Source organism: Gossypium hirsutum, chromosome D06 (assembly GCF_007990345.1).
Source record: "Gossypium hirsutum isolate 1008001.06 chromosome D06, Gossypium_hirsutum_v2.1, whole genome shotgun sequence".
In the NCBI taxonomy this organism is placed as follows: Eukaryota; Viridiplantae; Streptophyta; class Magnoliopsida; order Malvales; family Malvaceae; genus Gossypium; species Gossypium hirsutum.
This window is the reverse complement of record NC_053442.1, coordinates 57,817,181-57,837,698: the sequence shown is the minus strand read 5'-3', so window position 1 is coordinate 57,837,698 and position 20,518 is coordinate 57,817,181. Positions and strand designations below refer to the sequence as shown.

At 33.1% G+C, this 20,518-nt stretch overlaps 3 protein-coding genes across 7 annotated transcripts; 2 read left to right on the top strand and 1 right to left on the bottom strand.

Annotated features, from left to right (window-relative positions):
* Nucleotides 1-9,038: 9,038 nt before the first annotated feature.
* Nucleotides 9,039-11,740, top strand: LOC107910079 (F-box protein CPR1). 4 transcript variants are annotated; one of them, XR_001687460.2, is made up of 4 exons: nt 9,039-10,293; nt 10,625-10,689; nt 10,833-10,882; nt 11,295-11,740. XR_001687460.2 is itself a non-coding variant. In XM_016837828.2 (3 exons), exons 1-2 carry the CDS (start codon nt 9,203-9,205, stop codon nt 10,662-10,664), a joined length of 1,131 nt encoding a protein of 376 aa, XP_016693317.2. In that variant the 5' UTR covers nt 9,076-9,202; the 3' UTR covers nt 10,665-10,689; nt 11,295-11,740. The 4 variants fall into 4 exon arrangements, 2 of the variants coding, with proteins under 2 accessions (XP_016693317.2, XP_040951882.1); XR_001687461.2 differs by having other exon boundaries at nt 9,077-10,293; nt 10,833-10,916; XM_016837828.2 differs by lacking the exon at nt 10,833-10,882 and having other exon boundaries at nt 9,076-10,293.
* Nucleotides 11,741-12,850: 1,110 nt separating this feature from the next.
* LOC107961932 (E3 ubiquitin-protein ligase UPL5) lies at nt 12,851-17,868 on the top strand. Of its 2 annotated transcripts, XM_041095947.1 has the most exons (4): nt 12,851-12,991; nt 13,087-14,932; nt 15,924-16,513; nt 17,224-17,868. In XM_041095947.1, the coding sequence occupies exons 2-4, from the start codon at nt 13,111-13,113 to the stop codon at nt 17,485-17,487; spliced, it is 2,676 nt and encodes an 891-aa protein (XP_040951881.1). In that variant the 5' UTR covers nt 12,851-12,991; nt 13,087-13,110; the 3' UTR covers nt 17,488-17,868. The 2 variants fall into 2 exon arrangements, with proteins under 2 accessions (XP_040951881.1, XP_040951880.1); XM_041095946.1 differs by having other exon boundaries at nt 12,853-14,932.
* Nucleotides 17,869-18,378: 510 nt separating this feature from the next.
* LOC107910078 (major latex allergen Hev b 5) lies at nt 18,379-19,866 on the bottom strand. Its single transcript, XM_016837825.2, has 2 exons — nt 19,636-19,866; nt 18,379-19,169 (listed from the first exon to the last, which is right to left on the bottom strand). The coding sequence occupies exons 1-2, from the start codon at nt 19,648-19,650 to the stop codon at nt 18,771-18,773; spliced, it is 414 nt and encodes a 137-aa protein (XP_016693314.1). The 5' UTR covers nt 19,651-19,866; the 3' UTR covers nt 18,379-18,770.
* Between the last annotated feature and the right edge of the window lie 652 nt (nt 19,867-20,518).

Below are 20,518 nucleotides of genomic sequence, written 5' to 3'. Positions count from 1 at the left end.
TTGTTTCGCACTCAGGGCTCCTCGTCAGAACCTGATCTGCATCCCTTTCACATCATTTCACCCATAGGAGGCTTAAGTCGCCATAGCCGAAAAGCTTCAAAAGATATGTTGAAGAAGACAATACCCCCTAAAAAAGTCTCTCCCTCTTTTTTCTTTTCACGTGAATATTAATATTTATCCAAATAGCACATGTGTCCTTTCATCAGAATCATGTTGCCTCTGTACGTACAAGTTAGTTGTACTAGACTGGACAGCTCATATATTCTTGTTCTTATCTGGGCAGCTGTCAGGTGCAGCGACAATTCTGGGTGCAATCTGGAAATACTCATGCAGCGACATCAGTACCAAAACATGACAAAATTAAGGATAAATAGGTTAAGATCCACTGAGTTAAAAAATATAATTTACTGAACTGAAAATGCTAAAATATGTGCTAAAGATAACTAAATGGGGACAAATCAACTAATAAGTAGAGAGGAAACATATGTTCTTTATAGTACTATCAATAACTTGTTTATTTCATTTGTTTATGTTTTAATTACTTAATTACCATAATACCCTTAAATCAATTCATGAAAAACTTAATTTATCTAACCATAACTGTCCATAATAAAATTTTATGGTCTAATTATAACATAAAGCCTCCTACATTCAAAATTTAAACCAATATGTTAAACAAAATCAATAACAAGCAAATTTTCACCTTTTACGATTTAATCCTTTTCACTTAATTAACTAACTAAACATTAATATTTCTTAACCAAAATTTAACACGACACTCTTGTAACCTCATTAACATTAATAATAAATAATAAAAATATATAATACGACTTCTCATATCAGATTTGTGGTTCCAAAACCACTATTTCCATTACCACTGAAAAACGGGATATTACACGAATGAAAACCCCTATGAAACTAGGGTTTGCCACTCATCACTTTCAAATAGGCTCATTAGGCTTTGTACATTGAGAAACAATTATATGTGTTAATTGGACCTTTAACCAACTTATATAATTTAACCAACAAAATAACCAATTTTTTATTTCCAAAATATTGTTTATTTATTTAATTAAAATTAATTTAATTTAATTGATTTTCTAATTAAATTACTTTTCAACCCAATTCTAATTTTGTCAAAGTCATGACAACTTTACCTACTAAAATTAATTTAATTTCCTTGTTTAACAAAGTTGTGATAACTAATTAATTTAATTTTTACTTTTAACTTTAATTATTTAATTACAATAAATTAAATAATAATTTGAAAAAATTAAATTTGTAACGCCCCAAAATTTCTAATTTCGTTATTGTGGAAATATGACACAAATATCTGTCAGTTTTAGTGGTTATGTGTTCTGGGAGTGTTTAGGAGGTCCTAAGTTCAAGCCTACGCCTGGGCAAATTTAGGTATTTTGAATGAATTAGGCCTTACTCTGGTTTAATAGGTTTTTATTTGATTGCTGGGTAAAATACATCAGAATGGACCTACTGGTTTGGTGGTTAAATGGTGTGTTATTATTAACGTGAAATTGTTAGTTGGTTAGCTTGAGTTATTATGTTAGTTATGTTATTTAAATTTTGTTATGTTTATAATTGAATTCGAGTTATGTTAGCACTAGTGAGTATAGTTTACTCAGAGTACAGATTTGTTTGTTTCCATGCGTAGGTCTCGAATAAAGCTAAAGAAATTTTTTGGTCAAGCATCCAACTTTCAAGCTCAACTCAGAATCCATTACAATCCTATTTTGTATGTATTTATATGTTTTGAAGTCATATGGCATGTACCTAGGTTGGTTGGCTTCTTATTTAAGTGAGTTTTGGCACTTTTGATAAGTGACCTATAATGTTATGCTTGATTATGTGAGTTTGGATGTGTAGATTGGTTAGTTTAGTGATGATGTATTGAAAGTAAAATTTGGTAATATTTGATCATGTTTAGATAGGTTAGTTGAATTAATATGTTTTGTGGCAAGTTTTGGGTATGTTTAGGCTCATTTGGTTAAGGTTTTGGAAACTTAAATGTACAGCATTTTAACCATTTGGTCATTGAGTCTCGAGACAGGAAGAACATGTCTTGAGACCGTTAAAACAAATTTCACTTAATTTTTTGCATTCAAAACTTTAAGGTCTCGAGACATATTTGTATAGTCTTGAGACAAGCACCCTTTGTCTCGAGATAGTAGAACATCGAGGCTAAATAGATTTTGTCGTACTTTAAGTCTCGAGATAGGAACCCTTTGTCTTGAGACTTTCAAACTTTTAAGAAAAAATAGGAAAACATGGGAGGTTGGTCTCGAGACCTAGTCTCGAGACATAAAAAACCTTGCCTCGAGACACAGCATGTAGTGTCATGAGGCATGTTAACTTTGAAACTAAAAATTCCAAAATAATTTATAACATGTCTTGAGACAGATTCTAATCTTGAAATATATAGTTGAAATTAAATTTTGAGTTTGGATTGAGTCCTAACTTTGAAAATTAACCCATATAACTCCGTAATTTGATGAAATGAAATCAATGAGTGTATAATTACATGTGTATGAACTATTTTGATGAGCGGATTGATTTTATTTGTGTTATAGTAACTTGAGTTGCTTCGGCAATGTAATGTGACATCATACATTCGGATCCAGCGGTCTGCTCAGGTGTGGGTGTTACACTTTGCTAAAAGTATTGGTTCGTGTGCCATTATTGAAGCTAAACTCTAGGGATGCTCAAAGGTTTATTAGTGGCTTGAAGCTATGGCCTATGGGGAGTTTTCTTAGAAATGGATAGTAGTATAGTTGTTGGTTTCTTGTTAGGTAAAGTAGAGGATTAGAGGACAATCACGAGGAGAATTCATTGGTTACTAGTGAGGCCTTGGAAAGTTAACATTCCAACATATTTACAAAGAAGGTAACCATGTTGCAGACTCTTTAGCCCACTTTGCTTTCAACATGTCTTTAGGGACTCATTTCTTTCATGCGCCACCTTTTAGTATTACTGTTTGCTTGTAGCTGATAATAATTGTGTTATGTATTATCAAGGCTCATGATGTAAATAATCTATGATGATTTACCCTTATTAAAAATAAACATATTATTATAGTGAAATATTATTATAAATAGTGATTATACTTATGTTCATGTGTTTGATTGACACAACTCTTGACTTTATTCCTAAATAAACTTCACTCTCTATCTCTTATTAAAAAAAAAAGACAAGAAAGGAAAATAGTTAAAGCAAATTAAATATCTCAAAATTATTGTTCAAAATTTAAACTGATTCTTGAAGTTCAAAACATTCTAATTGAATATTCAAAATACCAATAACATGTTTGGTTTGCTAGAATGAAACAAAGTAGGAATGTAATAGCATTGGAGTGAACGAAATAGAGATGTAATAGGCTATATTGTAATGATAAGATTCTTTCGTTAACATAAACATCAATATAAACATTAAATTATAGTTTCAACATGGCATGGTGCATATGTTAAAACAAGTGGGTTGAATTATATTATATATTTGTATGTATAATTTTTTTAACATGTTAAATCTAAATTATTTATATGTTCTTACAATATGTTTGAGCAAACTTTTGATGTAAAATAACCTGATCGATATGATGCTGATTTCATTTAGAATTTTTTTTATATATTGGGGTAAGGGATGGTGTCACATGCTTTGAACTCGTGTCAAATGAATGCTAACAAGAACTTTAACTACTACTTCGTACAAATCAAGACACTTTATTTAAAACTATTATATATTTCAAAAAAGGATAAACTACAAAGTTGGTCACCCAACTTTTAGAGCGCTTTCATTTTAATTACTTAAGCATTAAATTTCTTTAAAAAAAAGATAAATGACACATCATATTTGCACTTTCATTTTGGTCACCCAACTTTCAGGTTGTTTTTATTTTGGTCACCTAAAAAATATCTTTTTTTTTAAGTATTGGTCAATATTAAAAAAACATTAAAGATAAAGAGAAACTGGTAGAAACTCAAATAATATATTAAAACTTGTTAAATTGTACTTGTTTATCTCATTGTCGAAAATTCTATTTATTTTTTTCAATATTAAAATTTTAAATTTCAAAACATCAAAATCAATTAAATAAATTATAGAAAAAATTTTATCCCTTAATAATGTCAAATGATTTATTACTATAATATTGAAATTAATTATTTAATCTCTTTTAAAATTTTATTTTATATTTCAAGATTATTCTTAATGAAATCAACTAAATTAACTCATATTTAATAATTTTCTTTTAAACTTAAATTTCTTTTGATTATATAATCTCAAATATTCAATGCTAAGCTAAAAGCAAAGAAAAAATCTTTGCAATTAATTAAAATAATTGTTTGTTCTTTGTTTAGTTAAAGTAGTAACAAAAAATTCAAGGTTTTGTTTGGCATAGAAGACAAAATTAATTAATTTAGTTAATTGCATTGATTTTTCAACCATATATAATCAAAAGAAATTTAGGTTCCATAAACAATCATTAAAGTTGAGTTATTTGAGTTTATTTGAATTTAGCAACATAAAATAAAATTCTAAATTTTATAAGGAGATTAAATTAATTAATTTCAATAAATCATTTAATTGATTTTGATTTTTGCATTTTCCTGTATTTGTTTCATGAAAAATAAATTGGTCAATGAAAAATAAATTATTAGTCAATGGAAAATAAGTTTTTTTTCTTGTAAAATAACTTACCATTTTAGAAGACACAAGTCAATTTTCAAAAAAGAGCTCCTCTGTGAGTAATTTTACTTTTATATAAAAATTAAATTAAATCAAGCATTATATTATTCTATTAATAATAAAATTTTAATTTTAAAATATATTAAAATATTAAAATAAAATATTGTAATTTTCAATATTATTAAACATACATATTTAATTATTTATATTTAATAATATAATAAATTATTAATATAATTAATATAATTTATTAGTTTAATAAATTATTTAAAATTACAATTTTATTTTAATAATAAATTTAAACATATATTAATGAACAATATTAATATTAATATTTTAATAATAAATATATTACAAAATTAATAATAAATTTTTATAGTATAAAGGTTAAAATAGGTCATTAATTCATGTACTCTTAATAAATTTAGAATTTAGTCTTTATATTTTTTTAGATTTAAAAATCAGGTCCAATTGTTAACAATGTTAATTTTTTTTGTCAATTTTATTGATATGACATTTTTAAATAACAAAAAAAACTCAATTGGTAGTCATGTAACTAATAATGACGTTGTAATGAACATGAATTATAAAAAAACATATTTTTAATAGTGCTAACAGTTGGACTTGAATTGTGAAATCTAAAAAGTAAGACTCAATTCCCAAAATAGAAGTACAATGTCTAAATTTCAAATTTACGAAGAGTATAAGGACTTATGACATATTTTAATCTAGTATAAAATATGAATATTTTAATTATATAAATGAGTATTTGTTTAAATAATGCTTAGTTTCATTTATCTCTTACCTAATGTGTCAATATGTACTCTCATATATGTAATATATGTAACTTAAATTAAGTTTTAATTATGCATTATTTATTATTAAGTTTATATATGATATTGATCATTACAAAATATTATTTTATTATAAAATAAAGTTTAATTGAAAAAAGGCAATTGCACTATAATATTTTGTAACAAATGTATTTATATCGTGTTTGATTCACAAATAATAACTTTTAGGAAATGATTTCAGAAAAATTTGTCGAAACCACAAATCTGATGAGTGAGTTCGTAAATATTATTATTTAGTATTTACGAATCAAATATAATATTATTTTGAATTTTGATTTGATAAATTTTTTTAATTGGACGAATATATAGTTAAGTTTGAGTGGTTTATCCCTAAAGTCAAATGATTTTAGAAAATGAGGTTTCGGGACCTCATTTATGTAAACCGAGCCCGTAAATATTTTTATTAAATATTAATGGAGTTATTATATAGGTGTATTGAAATTTGGTCCAAAAATTTTGACATTTAGATAATTAATTAAGGAAAAATGATTAAATCGTATAAGTTACAAAAGTTAATCACTATTAATTTATTTATGCATGATTGGAAGGCCTTATGTCAGAATTAGACCATATTAAAATAGCTTGGGCTGTTTTTAAGTGTTTTATATGTTTATATTTATTTTATAATATATGTTAAAACAATAAAAGTAAAACAAATAATAAAACAAAAAGAGAACCATTTTACTTTTTTCCACTTTCTTCAACATGACCGAAAATCCATGGTTGAGTAAGGAAGCATTCGGCCACGCTTGCATGGTATGTGTTTTGAGGCCTTTTTAATATTTTTTTTATGTTTTTTTTAAGATAGTTGTAACTTAATCTAGCTAATTTAGAGGTTAATTCATAAAATTGTTAAATATTTTGAATTATACGATTGATGAATTGGTGATGTTTTTGAAGTTTTATGATAGATTTATAAGTTTGATAACTAAATATGACAATTTTGTAAAATAATTTTGGTTTACTTTTATGTTTAAGGACTATATTGATAAAATAATAAACTTGGCCTGAAATTCTTGTGATATTTTAATAATTATGGGTTGTAATGGCATAAGGAAAAATTTGGCTAGCATGAAATTTGTGAAATTGTGGTAGATTTGAAAGTTTCGAATTTAGGGGTTAAATTGAATAAAAGATAAAAGTTTAGGGTAAAAATGTAAAATGTTGATTGAAGGTCAAATATGTAAATTTAAGTGTTTAAAGTATTCTAATTGATTAATTTAATGAAATTATTATATTTAGATCAAGAAACAAATCAAACAGAAAATAATCGTAGAAAAAAAGTTGGCAGAATAAATATCGGTGTTGTGCTCGTAGCCATTTTTTATTAGGTAAGTTCGTAACTTGATTAAATTAATTAGTTGATTTTTTTTAATTTACTATATATTTATGTATGTGGGGATTGAGTTCATTGGCTTGAAAAATGAATAAGATCATAGTTGAAAGACACTATGGTACTATATCGGGAGTGAATAAGACCATAGTTGAAAGATACTATGGCACTATACTGGAAATGAGTAAGATCATAGCTGAAAGACGCTATGGCATCATGATTCAAACGAGTAAGACCATAGCTAAAAGATGCTATGGCATCACGATTCAACGTGTAAGACCATAGTTGAAAGACATTATGGTAACATGACGGAAATGGATAATATCATAGTTGAAAGACACTATGACATCATATCGGAAGTGTGTAAGACCGTAACTGTAAGACGCTATAGCATCCTTTGTACAATTGTTTATTAGGTAATATGTATAGGATGTTAAATACATTATATAATATATGAGATAGATGTTTTCAATTTCATAGGTTATTGATGAATGTTAAATGTATAAAATGAAATGGGTATAAAAAATAGTTATATGGAATGAGATATTGTATAGAGAAATTGATATGAATTATTGAAACGAAATGTGATTTACAAAATGATTTACAAAATGATTATGTGTTAAATGTGTAATATGAAATGGTTACATGAGATAGCTATTCGAAATGGTTATATATAAAAAGAATATATGAAATGATTATATGAATCGGTTATATGGAAATAATTATATAAAGTGTTTATACGAAATGTTTATATGGATAGATATATAAAATGGGACATTTGAAATGAACGCTTGAAATGGGAAATGGGAAATGTTAAATTAATAGATGTTGAATGAATGGTATATCTAATGTGTTTACTTGTACACGTTTTATAACATGTGAAATGTTAAATGAATAGATGTTGAATAAATGATATGTCTAATGTGTTTACTTGTATATGTTTTATAACATGAAAAGGTTATAAGTTTTGTATATGTGAACTCACTAACCTTGCGAGACTTACGATGTGTATAGGTAGTGAATGAACTCATGACCATGATATTGAATTATCTTGTAAAATGTTTAAATTACATCCTTTTTGGTAAGTTAAAATTTAAGTTTATTACGAACTTACTAGGCTTTACGTAAGCTTACCTCGTGTTGGTTCTTCTTCCTTATAGATCGTCGGATACGAGTTGTCGATTGGATTGCTTTTGGAGATCACACTATCCGGCAACTTAATTGGTAACTAATGGTTCACTTTGGTCCGATTATAAGTGGCATGTAAATATGATTTTGGTATATCTATATGTTATAAGCATTATGGATATGTTTTGCATCAATTGAAGTATTGGTTATGTTTATTGATGTGTATCTTAATTAGAATTTTGGTTGATTGTGGTGTGTGATGGCAATGGTATGTCTATATAAGTGTTTTTAACCATTTACTATATGCCTTATGGTAGTAGTTTGATATTTGGTTCATTGGATGTGTATGAAATAGATATATAGATATGTTTGATTGGTTTATAAGGTAGGTACATGTGTAAATTGAATGTATTTTGAAGGTATGAGAATAATTGATATTTGTTTGGCTTGGCACTTAAGGAATGAGTAATGTTTTGGCTTGTTTTAGAAGTCAATTTAGGTGCATATGGCCTAGGACATAGGTTGTCACACGGCCGTGTGTCTTAGTGATTCTTAAGTGTAGGATTTTTCACATGGCCGTATAACCTCTGTTTACACTTTTCACTCAAAATTTCGTAAAAGTTTCAATCTAATTCAGATTTGATCCCAATTTGTTTTAAATGTTCTGTAAGCTTGAATTAAGTTTAAAATTGATTGAAAAGCATCTAGATGATTTAATTTGAATTATTTGGTTGAGTTTGATTGAAATTATGAAAATTTTCTAAAAATTATTGTCGTAATGCCTTATAGCTAGGTTAGGTGACTGAACCGGGTGTAGGGTGTTACACAAATGCAACCTTAATCATCTTTAATTTTCTTTTACTTCAATCAATACTTAAAAAATAATATTTTTTGGGTGACCAAAATAATAATAGATTAAAAATTGAATGATTAAAATGAAATGGGGTGTATTAATCAATAACCCACTATTAGAGGTTTAACCTTGAATAACTAAAATAAAAGAAAGTGATCAAAATTAGAAGAAGTTTAGTTTGGCAGCCTTAAAAATAAAAAATGGCATTGGTAATGGACCATAGTTCATGAGACCTTAGTTTCTTACCGTGTAAACCGGGGACAAAGAAAGTTAAAACTATTATCCCTTTTCCTTCATTCCTACCAGTCTGACTCTCTGGAACTGAAGCCGAACAAGGAAATGAAGGCAAATCTCTCACTCGACTTAATCGTCGACATCCTCAGCCGTTTACCCGTTAAGCATCTTCTATGCTTGCGATGCGTTTCCAAGCTGTGGCGATCTTTGATCGACGATCCCGATTTCATCAATCTGCACCTCCGCCACTCCCTCGACTCCCGCACTAACCACACCCTCATCCTCAAAAACACCGATCTTCACACCGCCGATCTCGCCTCCCTCGGCCCTTTCGCCAAGCTGGAACACCCTTTGATGAGCTACAACCATGGCGTCGAGATCCAGGGTTCTTGCAACGGCTTGCTCTGTATCCGTAACATAGTTGAAGACATGGCTATTTGGAACCCTTCCACTAGGAAGTACCAAGTTTTACCTTTTCTCAATTCTTGCAAGGGTTACGTCTGCGGATTCGGGCACGACCCGATTGCCGATGATTACAAGGTGGTTAAAATTATTCAGCTGGGTGGGGCTGATGGTAAGCCTTTGGAATCGGAGGTTAAAGTATGCAGCTTGAAGAGAAATAGGTGGAGGAAAATTCAAGATATCCCTTGTGTTTCTTCTTTCCCTGTAGCCAATGGGGTTTTTGCTAGTGGTGCTTTACACTGGGTTCTCACTCAAAAACTTGATCTTTCGGAGGAAAATACGATTGTTGCGTTGGATTTAGCTACTGAAAGTTTCAGGGAAGTGCCTCAACCGGAGTACGAAAGAATGATATATCAATTGAATGTTGGAGTATTGGGAGGATGTTTATGTGTGGTAGCTAATCATGGTGATGCTCGAGTTGATCTTTGGGTGATGAAGGAATATGGGGTGAAGGAGTCTTGGACTATACTATTTTCTCTTGTAAGTGAAGATGTGATTGGTTCATTGAGGTTTCTCAAACCTCTGGCTTACTCTAGGTGTGGTAATCAAGTTTTGTTGGAACATGATAAGATAAATCTTTTCTGGTATGATTTGGAAAAGAAGAAAGCTGATGATGTCTGGGTCCCTGGTATGCCCTTTTCCTATGAAACTGAGGTTTGCTTGCAAAGCCTTGTTTCACTTAATGTCAAGAGAAGGCAGCAAAATGGAGAGGATAATAGGGAACCTAAAAAGATGTAAGCAAGTCTCACCTTGCCCCTTCTCCAGCATCTACTTGTTGACAATAACATATCATTTGATGATTTACAGTAGGGGTTAAAGCTTTCAGTTAAATGGAAAAAGGCCAATCTAAGTTTCTTATCATAGGAGATGCTGTTTTATGAAAATTCAATAACCCTGTTGGTTTGAACCTAAAACAGTGAAGCCTTATGAAGGCAGTAAGGCTTTACCATTGGCATGCTGAAGTATGAACAAATAGTGCTCCGGCATGCAAGTAGTTGTATATTAATGGCAGTATGATTGCTTTGGTGCAACTTATTCTCATGGATGTTTTCTGGATTTTTTCAGGGATGATTTCCTATCAGAGGGGTTCAAATTAGTGTTATAGTCAAGTGGGAAAAAGAAGGAAAAAGGTAAGCAGGAATAGCAAATGTACCATGATTTCCACACTGCTGGTTGATATTAATTCTTGACTGTTGCATGTTTGCTTTATATTCGATGCCGGAGTTAAAATTGTTTATTTACTATAGACACTTATGTGCATGAGTTGCTGCAGGATTGTTGGCCCTTGGTTCCTAGATGAACTTGTCATAAGGGTGCAATTTAGTAAGTTACTCATCAACTCTATTGAAACATCAAGGTCTCCATTCTAGCCATTTAATTTTCTTCTGAGTCCTGTTGATTTTACCTTGTTATATATTTTAACAAAATCCTTGAAAGCAAGCTGACTTAATGGTTTTTGTAATGTCACAAATATATACATAGTTTCTTTCTGATTGTTGATGTGCTTGCAAGTATGGAATCAGGATAACATTGTGATCCTGGTTGAGTATCTATGCTAAACCTGATATTTCGAGTTCAAGAACTTTTTTGCTGTTTGTGATCCGACTCATAGTTGCATAGACAAGTTCAGTTTTCTGTCCTAGTTTCGATGGTTTTGGTAGTTGAATTAATATGATATGGCTTAAGCATTCTCTTCAAACCTCATCAACTCTAACTAAATTTAAATATCTATCAGAATGTGCACTGGTCTTCTGGAGTGGAAGGTACCAAAAGTCCTATCTTGGTTTCTTACCAGCTAAAAGTCTGTAATTCTCATATCACCTCCAAAGGCAATTCAAAAACATTCTTGAAAGCGCATCTGTCATTTCTTTCACTCCGGTACCGTGTAGAGTTTGACTGCTTTTTGAACGAGGAAGTGATGACATGCTATTCGAAGAAAGACAAGGCTGAGTTCCAATTCTCTTAGGGTTCTAGAATTAATGCAACTCAAAGCTAGGTAGTAGTAATCAATCAGATTGCTTTCTTTTACTTTTGCTCCCGAGTTTCTGGCTCTGTTATATTTTTCCGCAGCATGTTTTGCTGGGTGTTTTTTGGGTGAAATACTGTTGTTTAAAGCAGAAGGATTGATGTTAGATAAAATTTCAGACCTTATTAATATATATAGATATGCTTATCTGTTAATGCAGCATTTTTGTACTCGGTAAACAATGACCAGAACCAAAATCAAGTATCATGAAGGACCAAACTTCAAAGTAAACAATTGAATTTTGAACTAAATAGAAATATTACCAAAGAAACCCTAACCCATGTGATCACAAATCTTAGAAAGACATGTCACTATGTTCCAAAAGCAGTTTCCTACGTAAAATAGCTTTTTATATGTTGTGTGTGTATGTAATCATGTTGGCCATGATTACTAGTGAAAAGCCGAACTGATATCGAACTACTTAGCTGCTAAGTCGCTTTGGGACATTTGACTTTGTATGCTGCAATTTTAGAGTCTTTGAAGGTGAAATAATCAATGGCATGGGACAAGTAACCGGTCACTACGCCCTCCTTAGCTCACTCATCTCATCTCTCTTTTTCCAAGAAATAAGGGTAAAATAAGAAAAAGAAAAGCAATCCACTCGGTTTAGGGAAACTGCAAGGAAACCAGGCAGGAATTGCTTGTTTATATAAAATAAATAAAAAAAGGGTCTACAAAGTTACAATTTTGCTGCCGACTAATTCAAAGGGTACGTTTTTTAAAAATTAAAGCTTTCCTCCATTCTTACTAAAAATATTATTCATAATAATTTATGTAATAATTCAAAACATTATTATAATCCAGGAATAATTTAGAAAAAATATCATTAGTCCCAAGAGACCTACTACATTAAGTCTCGAATTTATCATCATCAATATTATTTATCATGGTAAAACTTTTTGAGAACGATTTTTAATAGATATGGTGATTTGGCGACAATTTTATATTGACAAATCTCACATGACTAATATTTTAAAATAAAACAATAAAATTGAAAAAAAACCGCAACCAAGAGTTAATTTGGAATAATAGATGTAAGATAAATACAAATTTATATTTTGTATTATAATATTGAAGATAAATAAAAAATATTTATATTTAAAATTAAAAATGAAAAAATTTGTAAAAGATTAACTACTGAACTCGGTGAGGTAAATATCTTGAAAAAGATCACAAATAAAAACGGTGCAACCGTCCACATCGGATAATTCACTGCAATACATTTTTGGTAATTTAAGTAATAAAGAAAAATAAAAAAATATATAGCGTAAAATAACAGCCTTTGCAGCTTAGGTGATGACGGCTGTATGTAAGCAAGTGGTATAGGCGAACGAGAGAGAGGATCATTGGCATTCAATTGCTTTCCCTTTTAATCTCCTTTATTCAATCTTTACAAAAGCAGAAGGGTAAGGGTTTTTCATCTGTTTTGGTTCGAGGGTTTCTTTTTTGTTTTTTTGTTTTTACCCATATATCTCTCTCTATGTGCTCTCCCCCACCGCAGCAGGCTGGGGGCTTCCACCGTCCAATGTCTCTTTTCCAATCCGCCGCCGTTGATCAACTCTCCAACGGCTACGATCACCGCCTTTCCTCTAAGCGTAAGTTTGACGATTATGCCTTTTCTTTCGACGAGGAGGATCCTTTAGTCCCCGTCAGGATGCGAAAAGACGATCATACCCATCAAGGCGCTTATCCGATTACGGCCGTTCATCACTCGTCCAAAGCGCCCGCTTCCTCTTTCACCGCCTCCCTCGTCGATTCTCTCCCTTCCTCCTCCGATGTTCCGTCCTCCTCCTCCTCGTGTTCCTCTTCCCGCCTCCAATTCTTCATCCGGATGATCTCCGAAGGGAACACCATTGTCGTCCAGGCTAATTCGGAGGACACCGTGAAATCCCTACACGAAAGGATTCAGGTGATGACCGGAATTCCGGTGATGGAACAGCGTTTAATTTATCGCGGGAAACAACTCCAGTGGGAGCAATCCCTAGCTGATTGTTCCATCCAAAACGACGCCGGACTCCAACTCGTTGGCCGTATGCGGTCGACGGACCACCCACAAACCTGGCAGGTCATGGACGACATGATCTCCGTTATTTGCCGCCTTTGCCGAGGAGAAACACCCTCTTCCCCGACCAAACACATCAAAGACTGCCTGACCAACTTTTTTACAATTGCTCCAAAGGAAAATAATGACTCCGGCCCTGCTCACTTGCAGATATTTATGGCATCTTCGGCTCCTGCCGCTTTGGTAATGCTTTATATGTCTCCTATTAAAAAGAATAAGATGTGTGCTGATGATTCAATAAGACATATATTAACTCAATATAGGAGTGCATTACCAAAACATTTGCATTCTTATTGTGCACCTATACTATTAGAGTTCTGCAAGCTACTAAGGAAGGTTGTTAACGAAGATAGTTTGTATGAGGCGTGCCGGAGTGCACTTGGGATGTTGTTGGAAAGTGTTGGCACTTCCAGGGGTTTAATGCTGCCAGAGGTTAAAGGGTTGATTGTCATACAAGATATTTTCCCCTTTGTTAGTGAGTTGGCTGATAAGATATCTAAGAACTTGGAATCCAGTGTAGATTCTACCAGTAGTGGGGAACCATTATCGAGTGATGTGAGGGATTTCACAGCATTCTTGAACCCTTTGCGGTCTACCATTCTTGAGAGAGTGGCGTTCCGGATTCCCATATCAGTTAAGTGGAAAAAGAAGGATAATAGCAATCCTCCTTATGGGGAAGCAGTTGAGTTTCTTCATACTATATTTAATGATTTGTTGGGTAAAATGGAAAATTGCCTTATCAGAGTGGAGGAAAACTTAACCGCAACTGGAAGCAGTGAAGGTGAATATCTTAGTTCAGAGTGGTCTCAGTATCTTGCCATTTTGAAGGAACTGAATGGCATCTCAAAACTTTATCAGGGAGCTGAAGAGCAGTTTTGGATGCTTTTGAGGAATAGAAAATCTTCATTATGTGCCTTAATTATTAGGTTTGCAAAGCGAAATGAAGATAACCGGTGGCTACTTGAGCACAAGGATGTCACTGATTTTGAATCCAGAAGGCATTTGGCCATGATGATGTTTCCTGAGGTAAAAGAAGATTACGAGGAATTACATGAGATGCTCATTGACAGGTCTCAGTTATTGTCAGAATCATTTGAGTACATTGCTCATGCTGACCCTGAATCACTGCATGCTGGTCTATTCATGGAATTTAAAAATGAAGAAGCTACTGGCCCTGGTGTATTGAGGGAGTGGTTTTTCTTGGTATGCCAAGCTATATTCAATCCAGAGAATGCCCTTTTCGTGCCTTGCTCAAATGATCGTAGAAGATTTTTTCCTAATCCTGGTAAGATTCCTCTGAACTTCTTTTACTTACCATCCTGCCTGAATATGATATATTTCATAGTCCTTATTGTGCAAGAGACATGGGGTTTTTCAAAGCTTATCATGACAGATGAAATAATTTCAAGTAGTAATTAATATATTACAAATGCTGTTACTAGATTTGTTTAACATTTGTGCTTTTTAGCCGCTTGATGTAAGTAAGAACAGAATGAAGTTTACAGGGCCGTGAAAAGGAGAAATGATGGCTCTTTTTGGCTTGCTTTTTAACTCTTCTCTGTGTCTGAGTTCCCCTGTTTTGATTATAAACATGAATTCAGGTAGTAGAAATGGATATTTCTCGAGGACTGTCTTTGCAGCTAGTACTGGTCGAATTGGATGTGTGCAGGCTCTGGCATGGTTGAAAGCACCTCACATGTTACAGCATCTCAGTTTGAAACTCTCCCAAAAGTTGCATGTTATCACTATTAAACATAGACACAGGCAAATACTAGCTTGAGATTTGGTATGAGAAAGAGGCAGAAGAGAGAATGAGATTAGAATGGAAAACAATGAAAGGGGTGTGTCTGTGTGAGAGAGAGAGAGAGCCAACCCAAGATGAAAGTAAGGCTTTGAATCTGGTGGAAAATGAAAATTGCGAGAGTGAGATGCACATTAAGATGAGAATATTTGATGCTTATCTAGATTTCTTTAATTGTTGACCAACCATCATGCAAAATGGAACTTGTCTGCGTCTCCATCAGATATGAAATTAACTTCAAGACATGGGTTCAATTTTTGGGCATTGCTCTTGAAACCTAGTTCTGCTTTTTGCTTCTTGCTTGTTTGAAATATTTATATAATGAGATTCCTTTGAAATGTTCATCTATTATTAATTATTGTCATTGTTGTTAAAGCCTTGTATGCAAAAATCTTATGATACCTCGTGAGTTATGCAGATTTCCTAATCACTCTGCCCAGGTATTTCTTGATTATGTGTTTTCTTCTGTATGCAGCATCTAGAGTGGATCCTTTGCACCTTGAATATTTCAGATTTGCTGGCCGTGTGATTGCATTAGCATTGATGCATAAAGTGCAAGTGGGTGTTGTGTTTGATCGTGTTTTTTTCCAACAATTGGCGGGAATGCATATCTCTTTGGAAGATATACGAGAGACAGATCCATGCTTGTATAGCAGCTGCAAGAAGATTCTGGAGATGGATGCTGAGTTTATTGATTCAGATGCTTTGGGATTGACATTTGTCAGAGAAGTTGAGGAGTTAGGATCCAGGAGACTTGTTGAGCTGGTTGCTGGTGGGAAAAACATTGTTGTAAATAGCAAGAATAGGCAGGAATATGTTAATCTTCTTATTCGGGATCGATTTGTAACGTCCATTTCTGAACAGGTAGACCATTTTTCCCAAGGTTTTGGCCATATTCTTTCTAACTCAAGGCTCCAGAAGTTCTTTTTTCAAAGTTTAGAGCTCGAGGACCTTGATTGGATGCTATATGGAAGTGAAAGTCCCATTTGTATTGAAGACTGGAAGGCACATACTGAGTACAATGGCTACACAGAAAATGATCCTCAAATAACCTGGTTCTGGGAGGTAAGGACACACAGGATTTATTTAAATCATGCTAAGGTCTCGGTATACCTTTTTTTTCTTTTCATTTTAAAAAATAAAGAAGGAAAATCTATATCTTCCTATTACTTTTTCACGCACCTTATCACACATTCGTAGTCTTGTTTTAAAAGCAGGGACCATATGGATGTATCTCAAATTGATTACACATTAATGGTACAACTAGTCAGAAAATTTTATCAGCAGCCTTTACTTCTGTACTACCCTTTTTGATGGTTTGATTTGTTGCAAATCTCAATCTAAGTTTTACGTATTGTGAGTAGATACTTGCATCTTGTATATAAAATTCTGAACTGCTCTGGAATAGTGATCGCGAAACCACCTCAGTAGGCAAAGAATAAGCCCACAATGTTCTCGGTGTTTATAAACCAATGCTTAAGAAGTAGATGGTGCATGATTCTTTGGTAGTGGAAAGTATTCCTCGGGTGAAACTGTTGTTTTATTATTGTATTAGCATTTAGCTTTTGTCTGCTTGGAGAATGTATAATTACCAGTGTCAGATTATTCAGGCTTTGACATTAACCTTAAGTAATGATTATAAATATATGAAATCAAAGTGATGTGGTGGTATAAGTGCAATGCTTATGGTTTGTCGTATTGCTTAGTTCTATGAACCTATACGCCTTCACTATTTCTCCTAAATTTTACTTTCTCATTTTCCGATGATATTGCAGATTGTTAGGGAAATGTCAGCAGAGCAAAGAAAGGTACTTCTTTTCTTCTGGACCTCCTTGAAGCATCTTCCGGTTGAAGGCTTCCAAGGTTTGGCCTCTCAGCTTTATATTTATAAGTCCTCGGAGCCCCATGAGCGTCTTCCTTCTTCTCATACCTGCTTTTACCGGCTGTGCTTCCCACCATATACCTCCAGGGCCGAAATGCAAAAACGGCTTAATGTCGTTACTCAGGAACATGTTGGCTGCAGCTTTGGTACCTGGTAGTAAAACATGAATCACATTTGCATTTGGGGGTAAAAAGAAAGGGTTTTTGACACAGAAAAATTGGCACTCAGCTTGTATAGGTTATAGGATAATATCATCTGCCTAATCATTTAGACATATGTAAGAAGGTGAAGTAGTTAATTTGTGTTTTCCTTGATGAGGTGTCATTGCTTCTTCCCAATTTGTTTATATTTTTGGGTTCTCTCTCTAGTGGAACAACTGTTTGTATAGGTCTAGCATAGCATGAATAAGGCAGGGGGCAAGATGGAAGAATTGCTCTCTTCCCTGGACTTCTTTGGCATCAGCATTCATGTAATTACACAGTTGGGCAATGACATCTAGACTCACAGAACAGCCTCTAAATAGTGTTCTTTCTTTGCATGTCTCAGGTTTTATTTTTAATTGCACAATCTAACTTGTTTATTTGTGATGTTATATGGATCCATGAACGTAAAAATATGTTTGTGAATTTCGATTTGACAAATACGATCAAGATGACAATGGTAAACAAGTTTAAAAATTTGTTACTCCGAAAAGGGCCTCTTCATATCATGGTGAAAGTGTGGGAGAGGGGCCAGCATGGTGGCGACAGGGAACCATCAGCTAACTAGTCCTCAATCGCCACCATCTACCTAGCCGGGGTGCTTGGAGAGAAGAACTTGATAATTTTAACCAAAAAAAAAGATTGAAGAGATTTAAAATAAGAACACCGAGGAAAGAAGTAATACTAACTAGTCCTCAATCGCCACCATCTACCTAGCCGGGGTCCTTGGAGAGAAGAACTTGATAATTTTAACAAAAAAAAAGATTGAAGAGATTTAAAAAAAGAACACCGAGGAAAGAAGTAGTACTTGGAGACAGGGAGTGAAAAGAATTTAACGAGGCAAATGATTAAACAAAAAAATATATTTATTATGCAAATATGGAGATCACACCTCATCACACCAATATCAAACTCATCATATAGACTCTCTTGGGACCGAAAACCATACGTGCATGCATGCATGCATGCACATACACATACATACATACATACATCCATACCACTTCAAAATGGAAAACCCATAGTTTCTTCCATCGGCATGTTGACCCCTGGACCCAAAAGCAAGTTCAATACTAAATATCAAACCCCAAAGCAGAGAAACAACCATTAAAGAAAAAGAAAGCCCTCACCATCCCACATCCTACATAGTAATCATAAATAATAGTAGTATGACTCCGCCAACTATAGAAAAAAGAAGCTCCTTTAAGCATTTGCCACCTTACGTATGGTATTGGTCGCTCTATTTTTCAACTTTCTCAACAGGAATCTCATCAGCTTTTTCATCTCCCTTTTCCTCCTCAGCTGGTTTCTCCTCCACCGCGGGTTCCTCGGTCTCTACTTTGGCCTCCTCTGTAACTGTTTCTGTCTGCACCTCCGGGGTGTCATCCTTTACCTCCTCCGTTGCTTTCTCCGCTTCCTCAGCAGCCTTCGCTTCTTCTTCTACCACTTCTTTGGTATCGACTTCAGCCGGAGCTTCGGCTATGGAAACTTCGGTTTCCTCCGCAGCCGGAGCATCTGATGTTGTCTCCGGCTCAGCTTCCACAGGTGCGGCCGCTGGCTCCTCTTTTGGCGTCTCCTCAACCTTGGTTACCTCTGGTGTTGTCTCGTTCTCTGGCAATGTTGTTGCAGCTGATTGAACCTGGAAAAACCCGAAAATAATTCCCTTTATTCTTGGATCAAGTTCATAAATAAATAAATAATTAATTATTGAGATAATTGAAGCCAATGATCAACTGAACATATTAAATGTTGTTTTCAAGTTCAAACTATGACAGTTCATAATCAGTTGATCATCCATCATTTGTTTTTGTTCCATTACTGAACGTTAAGGGAAAAACATTGACGTTTAATACCACAAATACTGCAACAGCTATATAACTAAAGCTTAACATTGCAGATTCAGATCTAAACTTTCGGGTTTAAATCTTGTGGATTAGAGACAACTTTGTCTACTGTTAAGATATCCAACCCGACTCCATACATAACTATATTGCAGAGTGCAGGGTGGAATTATTGATGATCTATGATATAGGGTTCTATTAATGTTTAAAAGAAAAACAACAACATTATAAACCAAAAAAAAAACAGCATTACAGTTGGATTACCTCAACACTGGCCATTGGGGAAAATGGGAACTTGAAGAAAAGATTGAATGAAATACACAGAGATAAAGCAAGAGGTGAATGTACTGAGTGTAGTGAAAGAGATGATGAATGTGAGAGGTATATATAGAGGTGTAAAAGCTTGATTTTAAATTAAAGAAATGGAGATAGAGAGAGGCATTGGAAGAATCTTTGCAATTTGGCACCTCATGTCACTGACACTCAAACGACATTACACCGTTGTCTAGTTGTAAATTATTCTACTTTTATTTCTTCTTTTTCTTAATAAAGTTGGTATCTTTCATTATACAAGATTTGTTGGTATAAAAATTAACTGGAAATGAATTGGTAATGGCAAATGGTGGAGGCCCATTCCTCACATCAAACATCATATCTTAATTCTCTGTATACGTACACAACATACATATATATATTCATGTTACTTCTTTTACTTTAGTTTGTTCAATTGGGTCCTCCACCTGACCCCTCCATGAATACATATATAATGCAAATATTTATGGCTATAATTATGATTGTAAAAGTTGAATGTCGATAATGACAGTAAATCATAAAAAAAGAGAGTATAGACTATGTCTATTTATAGGTTTGTAAAATCATATTATAATAAAAGTCAAATAGAAGTAATGCAATAAGGTTAAAACACCTCATTCTAATCAAATATCAAATAGAGGAAGTAAACTCCTATACGAAAGTAAACTTCAGCACTCGGCCTTCGCCCTCTCGCAGATCCCCCTATCTTATTACTACTTGTATTTTATTTTAATAGGAATTTAGGTCACACAACTCTAACAATGATAAACCTATGCATGAAAAGGCTACATTTAGGTGTGTTTTTTCATAGATTCTAAATTAGTGAAAATCAAGG

Bases quoted from the DNA above. Each gene is read 5' to 3' on its own strand.
- LOC107961932 (XM_041095946.1), top strand. From the start codon at position 13,066: ATGTGCTCTCCCCCACCGCAGCAGGCTGGGGGCTTCCACCGTCCAATG. The intron at 14,933-15,923 runs GTAAGATTCCTC...TTCTGTATGCAG, and splicing joins AAGATTTTTTCCTAATCCTG to CATCTAGAGTGGATCCTTTG. The intron at 16,514-17,223 runs GTAAGGACACAC...ATGATATTGCAG, and splicing joins AAATAACCTGGTTCTGGGAG to ATTGTTAGGGAAATGTCAGC.
- LOC107910079 (XM_016837828.2), top strand. From the start codon at position 9,203: ATGAAGGCAAATCTCTCACTCGACTTAATCGTCGACATCCTCAGCCGT. The intron at 10,294-10,624 runs GTAAGCAAGTCT...GGATTTTTTCAG, and splicing joins AATAGGGAACCTAAAAAGAT to GGATGATTTCCTATCAGAGG.